Genomic DNA, 12394 nt, shown 5'->3' on the forward strand with positions numbered 1-12394 from the left:
TGATGTCACCTGATATCAGAATGGAAACAAACATGAAGATTACAATGTAAGTACTTACACTGAAGCACAAGCCCAATCTGACAATGACCAGTGACACACAGTATTGGATTGATGAGTTGACGGACCAAACATGTTTGTTTTCAGTCTGGGACATGAGCATGACAGCACATAATGGTGGCAAAAATTGATTTTTTGATTGATTGAATTGTACATAGTTACTTATCAACAGTTCACTTACTAATAACAACAATACTACCTTGAAAATATTATTAACATTGTCAGTTGTGTTACCTCCCACTTGAATCACTGCAGCAGTTTTGATGTTTGATGGACCAAGAGTGGCGTTGCAATGCTCAATTTTCCCTGCTGCTTTTCTTTAATTGTCTCGTGCAACCAGTGCGACATTTGGCAATATGAAGCACAGTTGAGACTGTTGTGCCCTTTGACATTAATTCCACATGCACCACGACCTCCATGTCAAAGACCTCTGTCACTGTCACCTTTCCTTGTGGAGGCTGGGCCTTGGCCTTCTTTCACAGCGGTGATGTGATGTGCACCCATTCCATTGATTTTCTCTTTGTTTTGGGGGTGATATGATGGACCTACAATTCATCCCCTGTGATAATTTGCTGCAGAAACTCGTTAACCTCCACAGAATACCATTCTAAAATTGTCAGTGATGATTGGAAATGTCTCTTGTGAACATTGGTGAGCAAACATGGGACCTATCTGGCACACAGTTTATGATATCCAAGGTATTGGTCAACAGTAAACACAATACTGCCACATGAAGTGTTCAGCACGCTGTCAATTTTCTGCAGTGTTACGCACTGATCCTTTCTAATTATCTCATCCACACAGTCAACATTTGCAACGGTTGTGGGACTTGTTGTTGTTGTTGTGGTCTTCAGTCCTGAGACTGGTTTGATGCAGCTCTCCATGCTAATCTATCCTGTGCAAGCTTCTTCATCTCCCAGTACCTACTGCAATCTACATCCTTCTCAATCTGCTTAGTGTATTCATCTCTTGGTCTCCCTCTATGATTTTTATTCTCCACGCTGCCGTCTAATACTAAATTGGTGATCCCTTGATGCCTCAGAACATGTCCTACCAACCGATCCCTTCTTCTGGTCAAGCTGTGCCACGAGCTCCTCTTCTCCCCAATTCCATTCAGTACCTCCACATTAGTTATGTGATTTGCCCATCTAATATTCAGCATTCTTCTGTAGCACCACATTTTGAAAGCTTCTATTCTCTTCTTGTCCAAACTATTTATCGTCCATGTTTCACTTCCATACATAGCTACACTCCATACAAATACTTTCAGAAATGACTTCTTGACACTTAAATCTAAACTCGATGTTAACAAATTTCTCTTCTTCAGAAACACTTTCCTTGCCATTGCCAGTCTACATTTTATATCCTCTCTACTTTGACCATCATCAGTTATTTTGCTCCCCAAATAGCAAAACTCCTTTACTACTTTAAGTGTCTCATTTCCTAATCTAATTCCCTCAGCATCACCCGACTTAATTCGACTACATTTCATTATCCTTGTTTTGCTTTTGTTGATGTTCATCTTATATCCTCCTTTCAAGACACTGTCCATTCCATTCAACTGCTCTTCCAAATCCTTTGCTGTCTCTGACAGAATTACAATGTCATCGGCGAACCTCAATGTTTTTATTTCTTCTCCATGGATTTTAATACCTTCTCTGAATTTTTCTTTTGTTTCCTTTACTGCTTGCTCAATATACAGATTGAATAACATCGGGGAGAGGCTACAACCCTGTCTCACTCCCTTCCCAACCACTGCTTCCCTTTCATGTCCCTCGACTCTTATAACTGCCATCTGGTTTCTGTACAAATTGTAAATAGCCTTCCGCTCCCTGTATTTTACCCCTGCCACCTTTAGAATTTGAAAGAGAGTATTCCAGTCAACGTTGTCAAAAGCTTTCTCTAAGTCTACAAATGCTAGAAATGTAGGTTTGCCTTTCCTTCATCTTTCTTCTAAGATAAGTCGTAAGGTCAGTATTGCCTCACGTGTTCCAGTATTTCTATGGAATCCAAACTGATCTTCCCCTGAGGTCGGCTTCTACTAGTTTTTCCATTTGTCTGTAAAGAATTCGTCTTAGTATTTTGCAGCTGTGGCTTATTAAACTAATTGTTCGGTAATTTTCACATCTGTCAACACCTGCTTTCTTTGGGATTGGAATTATTATATTCTTCTTGAAGTCTGAGGGTATTTCGCCTGTTTCATACATCTTGTTCACCAGATGGTAGAGTTTTGTCAGGACTGGCTCTCCCAAGACCGTCCAATGGAATGTTGTCTATTCCGGGGGCCTTTTTTCGACTCATGATGGACCTACAATTCATCCCCTGTGGGCCTGTCTTTGTGATATTCATCAGTCAGATCTGTGTGTCTTGTGTCAGGTTACTTAAACCACTTTAAAATACCTTGCCAAGAGATTGCATGGTCATCACATACAGTAGTTATTTCATGATAAATGTCCATGTGATTGATCTATTTAGTCAACAGAAATCTGATAACTGTGTGTACCTTCAATTTGTAGCGAACATCCAGTTGACATGCCATTGAGCTTAGCACACTCTGCACACACAATGTGATAGGATATCTCACCACCCATCCCATCAGATGTGTCAGCAGTTACTGTCATGTTCTGCACACTGGCCATGATCACGACACAGAATGTGCTCTCACGGTGAGCTAATGTAACTTACTTTTCGATTCACCCTTGTATATGGTAACAGAAGCAAAATGTGCTGCTGAAGGGGGCCCATCAACAAGGCATTTGTGAGGCACCTGTGAATGTGTGGTAATGAACCACCCCTGACATCAGTACAAAATGTTGACCTAGATAGTAAAGGTATATTTGAAACTTAAACTGTTCTATCAAGTCTCCATCTAGTTGAGGTCCATTTCCACACAACTCAGTGACTACAATATTTGCAAAAATTAGTAATATGTGTATTCATGTACTCCTAAATGAGATGAATCCATTGTGGTACATGGATTTTATAAAAACTTACTATTTGCCTTTTGAATCTTACGAACAAAACTGTGAAATATTTATAAACTTGACATCTATGAAAAACAAGTTTTGCCAAATGTGAACACCTACTGTTTGTGATGAACATCTGTTGTTAGTGACTGACAAAGTAACTCATTACTTCCAATCAGGAGTCATAGGTACATGACACCTGATAGGCTATTTAAAACCATTAAAAAGGAATTGATAACTTGATACTGTAACCTTACCATTACACTGTCATGAGGTTCACGGCCATTACAATACATGTATGGTTCTGGGCAAGGACTGGCATGTGTATGGTTTCAAGACTACTAATAACAGATTAATAAAAGAGGAACTACGATTCAAAGTGTCTGAAGCCAGAGCTCATTTTTGTAATATATATATATATATATATATATATATAAAATAGAAAGAAACTTCCACATGGGAAAAATATATTAAAAACAAAGATTCCAAGACTTACCAAGAAGGAAAGCGCCGGTAGATAGGCACAATAAATAAAACACACAAACACACACACAGAATTTCTAGATTTCGCAACCGATGGTTGCTTCTTCAGAAAACAGGGAAGGAGAGGGAAAGACGAAAGGATGTGGGTTTTAAGGGAGAGGGTAAGGAGTCATTCCAATCCCGGGAGCGGAAAGACTTCCCTTAGGGGAAAAAAAGGACAGGTGTACACTCGCACACACACACACACACACACACACACACACACACACATATCCATCCGCACATACCTGTGTATGTGCGGATGGATATGTGTGTGTGTGTGTGTGTGTGTGTGTGTGTGTGTGTGTGCGAGTGTACACCTGTCCTTTTTTTCCCCTAAGGGAAGTCTTTCCGCTCCCGGGATTGGAATGACTCCTTACCCTCTCCCTTAAAACCCACATCCTTTCTGTGTGTGTGTTTTATTTATTGTGCCTGTCTACTGGCGCTTTCCCGCTTGGTATATATAATAGAAAGAAACTTCCACATGGGAAAAAATATATTAAAAACAAAGATTCCAAGACTTACCAAGCGGGAAAGCGCCGGCAGACAGGCACAATGAACAAAACAGACAAACACACACACAGAATTACTAGCTTTCGCAACCGATGGTTGCTTCTTCAGGAAGGAGAGGGAAAGACAAAAGGATGTGGGTTTTAAGGGAGAGGGTAAGGAGTCACTCCAGTTCCGGGAGCGGAAAGAGTTCCCTTAGGGGGAAAAAAGGATAGGTGTACACTCGCACACACACACATATCCATCCGCACATACACAGACACAAGCTGACATATTTAAAGGCAAAGAGTAAGGGCAGAGATGTCAGTCGAGGTGGAAGTACAGAGGCAAAGAAGTTGTTGAAAGACAGGTGAGGTATGAGCGCCGGCAACTTGAAATTAGCGGAGGTTGAGGCCTGGCGGATATCGAGAAGAGAGGATATACTGAAGGGCGAGTTCACATCTCAGGAGTTCGGATAGGTTGGTGTTGGTGGGAAGTATCCAGATAACTTGTACGGTGTAACACTGTGCCAAGATGTGCTGGCCGTGCACCAAGGCATGTTTAGCCACAGGGTGATCCTCATTACCAACAAACACTGTCTGCCTGTGTCCAGTCATGCGAATGGACAGTTTGTTGCTGGTCTTTCCCACATAGAAAGCGTCACAGTGCAGGCAGGTCAGTTGGTAAATTATGTGGGTGCTTTCACACGTGGCTCTCCCTTTGATCGTGTACACCTTCCGGGTTACAGGACTGGAGTAGGTGGTGGTGGGAGGGTGCATAGGACACGTTTTACACCAGGGGCGGTTGCAAGGGTAGGAGCCAGAGGGTAGGGAATACACACACAGAATTACTAGCTTTCGCAACCGATGGTTGCTACTTCAGGAAAGAGGGAAGGAGAGGGAAAGACGAAAGGATGTGGGTTTTAAGGGCGAGGGTAAGGAGTCATTCCAATCCCGGGAGCGGAAAGACTTCCTTTAGGGAGAAAAAAGGACAGGTGTACACTCGCACACACACACATATCCATCCGCACATACACAGACACAAGCACACACACACACACACACACACATATATATATATATATATATATATATATATATATATATATATATATATTAAAAACAAAGATTCCATGACTTACCAAGTGGGAAAGTGCCGATAGATAGGCAAAAAAAATAAAATAAAAATAAAAAAACCACACACACAAAATTTCGAGCTTTCGCAACAGGCAGTTGCTTCATCAGGAAAGAGGAAAAGAGAGGGAAAGATGAAAGGGTGTGGGTTTTAAGGGAGAAGGTAAGGAGTCATTCCAATCCCGGGAGCGGAAATACTTGTCTTAGGGGGGGAAAAAGGATAGGTATACACTCGCACACACACACATATCCATCCACACATATACAGACACAAGCAGACATATTTAATGGCAAAGAGATTGGGCCAAAAAAGCTGACAGATATGTTTTTCCACTATTGTGCTATGTATCTAGAGTTTATTTGTGAAATATAACTTTGTAAGACCTCAGCAGTGTATACTGCTCAAGTAATTCAATGAAATGTATTTCCTCAAAATTTTGTTTTTTGTAGATGTTGACATTTGTGGAAACTGTCCTCTATTGGGATCAAATTTCACCCGTGGCATACTTAACACAACATTGGGAGTACGGTAGACACACAAGGCACACTGTCACATTTTGTTGCTGATTTAAGATGACCCTAATGGGTCAATACGGTCCAAGGGGTAATGTCAAACAAAGCTTGTACTTTGGCCTCCAAAGTCATCTAACCTCCTTCCATTGGATTTTTCTGTATAAGCTGATCTCAAAAGGGAAGTGTACAGCAATCCTGTTGGTACGGCTGTAAAACTGGAGCAGCAAATTGTACAGAGGTGTCAATACTTACAAGATGATCTGGTATGTTCTAAAGATTTCATAACTCAGCACAGAGACAAGTGCAGTTTTGCTTTCAGATATGAGAATATCACACGGAACACATCTTTTAACAAGCATGAGTGAACAGTAATTTCTGTAAAGTAGTGCCCTGAAGTAGTGTTGTTATTTCTCGTTAAGGTAGACCCCACGTGAAATTTGCATGAAATTAGATGGGGATTTTTCTCCTCAATCCTACTCTGCAATGGTAGGAACATATTTTATGATAACTCACACTGATGAAGCATACAGTTTGGAAAGGTGAAATAATAACCAACACTAGACCAAAGTGTAGGCAAGTCATCTAAAGCATATATTGGGTATCTCAAAAGCAAGCTCTTTGCAGATGTGCAATGAATCAAGAGGGAATGGGGGTTCATTCATTGTTTGCTTGGCCTTTAGAAATTCAGTGGATATGGAGCATTTCTCGGGAGTGGACTGTGCATTCTATGTGCAAAAATGTACAGAATCGGTGATTCGGTAGCTGTAGCAAGGAGGAAATTTTGCAGTGATTGTGGATTGCATAATGTAAAAGATGCTACAAGTGTTCCCCTTATCCAGAAATGGATCAAAACCTTTGAGGAGACTGGTTAAACCCTAACCAAAATCCAGATTACTGAGGTCATCAAGAATGGGCAACTCTGTGGAGAGTGTAAACTGGTCTGTTTGCAACGATCCCAAACTCTCCATCCATAAGTGTGCATGCTCTCTAAATGTGCAAAGATCATCACTACACCGAATTCTGCAGAAAGACCTTAAACTGCACCCTTAAAAAATCCAAGCGGTGCAAAAATCAAAGTCTCAGAATGCCAGACATAGGCTGCAGTTTGTTAGTGATATAATTGAGCACCCTTCATTTAACAAAATTTTCACCTGAATGGTCACATTACTAAGAAAAATGACCAATACTTGAGTGTAACAAATCCACAGCGGAAGCATTAAAAACCCCATCACTCAACAAAAGTTACAATGGCAACTTTCGCTTGGAAAATCAATAATTTAAAGAAAATATAGATTGCTACTTGCTGTAAAGATAACACATTAAATTGCATACAGGCAGAATTAAAATACACTTACACATAAGCTTTCAGGTATAGCCTTTGTTGGAAAAAGTAAGAGAAATGTACATCATTCATTCATACAAGCAAGCACACTTCACGCACACATGAACATCAACTCAGGCAGCTCAGACCAGAATCCAATAGTCAAATGGAATGGGAGCAGCAATCGGGAAGGGTTGGGTAAGAGGATGGCCAAGCTTTTCTGAACTATGCATATGGGAGTTATCCTTATAACACATTCTCACCTCTGAAATTATGCCATCTGCGACCAATGGTAACATATTGTTCCCAAATCCTCTACCCAACAGTTTCCATGCCCTCTGTACTATCACCTCCTCTTTATTCCACCTCCCACCCTCTTTGTGTGGCATCCTCTGCCAGTGCACCTGCCACCTTTCCCCACTCCACTCCTCCTTTTCCGTTCTGTTTTCCCCACCTCCCTGCCCCTCCGTCTCTTGACACTGAGCCTGCTGGAAATCTAGTCCCTCCTGCACAGTCCGCTAGATGCCGCATTTAATAACTTTTATCAGGGGAACAACACCTGTTGATGTCGGGTCACATAATCAGTCCATATCAGATACATACATGAAATACAGGTCCAATGAAAGTGTAGTGATCTTCTTGCAGAACTTTTAAAATAATTTTATGGTGAACACCAAACAACTAAAATTTTGAAAAGTAATCCACGGTTACTTATCGATGTGTGAATTGTTGGCCCTCACATACAGCACAACACTGTCATGTTTCAAACTTGATGATGTCATGCAATACGTGGGAATCACATACTCAGACAGTAATACTTAATACATGCTACCTGTCGGACAATTTTAAGGAGATGTTATGAAAATAATAGCTTACTGCAAAGCACTCACTTATTGAGCATGACTTCTGCAGCACCTTTCGAGAAGAGTCTGTAGCCACCGCCTGCAATCGGTATGACCGTACTCATGGACTTGCGTATGGAGTTAAACGTGTACACCTTGGTGAAACTTTCTTCTGGCATGTCAGCTCTTACGGCCTCATAGTCTTTTCCCATGCTCAGCACAAATCCCAGAAGTGCACACTCTGTCTTGTTACCAAATTGTTTTGGGAGACCTCCACGGCTATCTGCTGGCTAAAAATGGGTGGACACTCCCATGACAAACTGTACACAACAAAAAATGGCAACAGCATAAGAATGCAAACTTCAATGCATTACTAAATAAAACAAATAAAATTATCACAGTTCTTTCACAACACACTTAAAATGATTTGACTATTATGTTTCACTTCATATGATCAAACATGAGTGTCATTCACACAGTAAAGAAACAAAATGCAAGAAAGCTGGAATAAAATTCTACAGGTTAACTGAATGCACATTGTTAAATAATTGACCAGAAATTGAAACATTTGTCATTTTACTGCACAAGTCTACTCATATGATCGTACTACTTATCTCATGTACAGTTTTTCAACTGTCTAGCAACAAGGTCACTACAACAGAACATACACTTTTAGCCTGTATTTCACAACATTTATTTCATTGAACCTAGGTGTGAGATCAAAGTCCATGTTCTAGGGTTACCTTTTGATAGTTGCTATTTGTGTCTTCTGGTGTACACACACACACACACACACACACACACACACACACACACACACACACACACAAAAACAAAAAACAAAGATTCTGCAACTACCAAAGAATTCAAGTGGTGACTCAGAACGCATCAAGAGCTTACAATATTCAACAATGATTGGTGGTATGAAGTGTTAATGGCATAATGTCCAACTGCATTACACGTAAAAGACGTATTTTTTCACATTATATTAGCAATGTGTTATATAGGTTACAGGTTAAATACAGAGTTTTTCCCTACACATAATTGAAAGTAGGTTAACTTTTACTATCAGATAGTGAGTCAAAGTCTTAATCAGTATTCAGGTACAGAGTTTTTGGTACCAATTATATAATAGAGGGGTGAGGATCAATCAGGTTTTCTTTTAACCCAGAAATGTTAGCCACAGTGGTACAGATGAACAAGTGGTCACCTATGTAGTATCAAACACACATAATCAGCTAATCAGCAATACAGCATCATGGATGTGGTGATTTTTGATAATGTATCACAACACCCACAAAAAGATGCCTGCTTCAATTCTGTCCCACACAAAATGGTACCAATTTAAAGAATGCTTTGAAGATAAGAAATTATGATTAATTTGAACAGGCACAGAGTGGTGTATAGTGCAAAAGTATGATGGTCTCAGAGATTATGACCAAATTGAAATGAGATTTATAATGTGACACTGAGAGCACACAGAGAGAACTGAAGATTAAAAAGTTACGTATAGTACTCATAATAGAAAGATGTGCCACAACAGTGGAGGAAAACAGAATAATTCAAAAGACCAGGACATAGTGGGGGAAGTTAAATTATTTGGTGTATATAAGATGAAAATATTTGCTAAAAATGGAGAAAACAGGGTTCACTACTGAAGGAAAAGGATAAATGTAAAAGAATTAGTGTTTACTTCTTCTTTCAAAATCTAGTGCAGTAAGAATAATAAGTAGATCTCATGGCTCAGTGCCCAAACATAAGCCCAAAAAAAATGCCACACAAGCAGCACACAAGGTGGGATGCGAGGGACACGCAACAGGGATCTCTGGAAAATTGCAGCAGAATGAATGACTAGAGCAAGCCAGCTACAAATGATGGATGGTCTCTTTACATCTACAATAAATTAGAAATCTCTCTATATGCTGAAAGAGGCCTGATGGTGGACAATAGAGATTACATTTTATTGTCTTTCATGGTAATTTAACCATACAGGTTCATTCTTGCAGAGCCAGTAACAGCAAACAGCCACTTTTTTTAATGCTATTTATTTATATAAATAGTGCTGTTACTGGTTTGAAACTGATAGATTAATTATCTGACAGGGTGTTCACGTTAAGATATATTTTTGCTGTAGTTTACATTAGTTTTCACTTTTTGTTCCCTCATACGATGAAAATTTGTTGTGGTGGTGGTACCCTACAATCAAAACATGATGAGAGAAACTGTCTATTTGACTGTAATTGTGCCTCATAATGATTTCAAATGATGTAAACATATCATTTAAGTAAGTAATTAAAACATTTTCACTTTAATAATTTGTTTACTTTATTAGAAATCATTATGAGGAACAATTACAGTTAAACAAACAGTTTCTCACATCATTGTTTTGGTTGTAGGGCACCACCAGCCCAACAAATTTTCATAATATTGGAGAATAAAAAGTGAAAACTAATGTGAATTGCAGCAAAAACATTTTTTAACATGAACAAGCTATCTGATGATGAACTTGCTGGTTCAAAAGAAGTAATGGTGCTATTCGGGCAAATAAATAGCATTACAAAAAGTGGCTGAGTGCTGTTACCTTCACTACAAGAATCAACCAGTATTTTATACACAGCCACTGGCTCAAAATGTCAGCTTTCAGCAAAATAGCAATTTAACCATATATTTTTATGTTATGACTACTATAAGTACTTTTCAGTGAAAACTTAGCTTGACTGTTATTAGCGAGCATTCTACCCGTTCAACTGTATAAGTAGATTTCTTGCAAATTCTGTACATTAAGGTCAATAAGACTTGGTTTTTTCCCTCTCAATGAAGCAAACTTGAAAACAGGTGCTTGGAAGTTAAAACCAGCATACATACACATCACTCAAGGATTAAGCTTAGACCCATTCTGACTGGCTCCCTAGACCCATTCTGACTGGCTCCCTAGACCCATTCTGACTGGCTCCCTGCTGCCTACAAGGCAGTTTGTGGAGTGATCTACATTTGCAGGACATGTGACTGGTATGTCACATATGAATCCTGATGGTGCTGCTGCTTACTTATTTGAACAACTCCTCACTTGGCCTCCTGAGGCTGGGTAGACTCCATTCCAGACCACTTTACGTCACAAAAAAATCAAAATACTGGGAACTGAACCTGAGTCCTTCTGTAAAAAAGGCAATGATGCTAACCATTTGGCTACAAAGGTGACCTACCCAAAGTTAGTCATTTAACAAATGACTACTGCATACCACTTTGTTCAGTTGTTCTGGCAACATACAGAAGTAATCAGGAAGCAAAATCTGTGAGGTTGAGCAGTAGCAATTGACATGACTTTTCCAATGCTTTCCAGTTTCCATTATTTCAAGCACCAAAATTATTCATTCTCTGGGTCTCAAGTGCAGTATTTTGACACCTGTGCAATTATACGTGATCTGTTTCTAAATCATACTATGCAGAGGTGGAGCCGTTTTCTTGAATTTCGAGCACCCTTATGATGTTTCTACATTCGATATATAGCTACATACCTTTTTCGTAAACAGTAAAAGCCACACTCTTGGCAAGTAACTTATACTTTCAAAAAAGTAGGATAGGTTTCTACTTACCATAAAGAAGACATGTACATTGAAAAGACACTTACATACAGATTTCAGTTGCAGCCTTCCTTCATCAGTAAACACACACACACACACACACACACACACACACACACACACACACACACACACACACACAATTTACACACACAAGCAAGCACACCTCATGCACACACAACCGCCAACTTCAGGTTCTTGGGCTGTAATGCAACCTCACGTGGGATGCAAGCAGCAGTTCGGAGGGGGCAGGGAAGCGAAAGGGATGGTATATGGGTGGGAAGAGAGATGAACACTGTCTGGTGGAGTTATGTCAGAACGTTGTGGGGCAGGGAGGTGGAGTGGTGCTTGCATCCCATGTAATATTGCATTCTGGCCCAAGAGGCTGGAGTTGGCAGTCATGTGTGCATGACGTGTGTTTGGTTTTGTGTGTGTGTGTGTGAATGGTGTGTGAATGTATCTCTCATACTGATGAAGGCTGCGGCTGAAATCTATATGGAGGGGCTTTTAACGGTGTCTATCTGCAACTTGATGTGTCTTCTTTATGGTAAGTAGCAATCTGGCTTCTCCTACACTGTTGATATTTCCACCTGGAGTTGCCATTGTTTGATTTTAAGTTATAAATTCCATTTTTATTCAAGGGTCACTGCAAGTCTTTGTAGCTGCATCAAAGGAAAATTCATTTGGAGAAACCAATAAATTATGAGAGAGTATAACCATCCAATGTTTACCTCGGAGAGGCAAAATGTGTAGCCTTGCTGACAGATGCATGTAATAGTAAAAGTGACATATTTCCTAGCTTTCAGAACTAATAGTTTATTCATCTTGAAGGTGAAAGACATCATTTTGGGCAGTTTTCTAAGGAATGGCAGGTCCGAAAGACTCCAAGACGAGAGGAACGCACCCAAAGTGTGGATGAAGGGAGATGAAGATGAAGTGGAAGGTGTTGCAGAGAGTAGGGCAGAGATAG

The 12394-nt window shown here is 40.0% G+C and overlaps 1 protein-coding gene across 1 annotated transcript in view; it reads right to left on the minus strand.

Annotated features, from left to right (window-relative positions):
- LOC126295032 (plasma membrane calcium-transporting ATPase 2-like) overlaps nt 1–12394 on the minus strand; it is a 606942-nt gene that overhangs the window by 266751 nt on the left and 327797 nt on the right. Inside the window, exon 12 of the mRNA XM_049987282.1 lies at nt 7892–8133. Within this exon, the coding sequence (XP_049843239.1) occupies nt 7892–8133 (242 nt within the window). The remainder of the gene's footprint in view (nt 1–7891; nt 8134–12394) is intronic.

Source organism: Schistocerca gregaria, chromosome 11 (genome assembly GCF_023897955.1).
Source record: "Schistocerca gregaria isolate iqSchGreg1 chromosome 11, iqSchGreg1.2, whole genome shotgun sequence".
NCBI classification, from domain to species: Eukaryota; Metazoa; Arthropoda; class Insecta; order Orthoptera; family Acrididae; genus Schistocerca; species Schistocerca gregaria.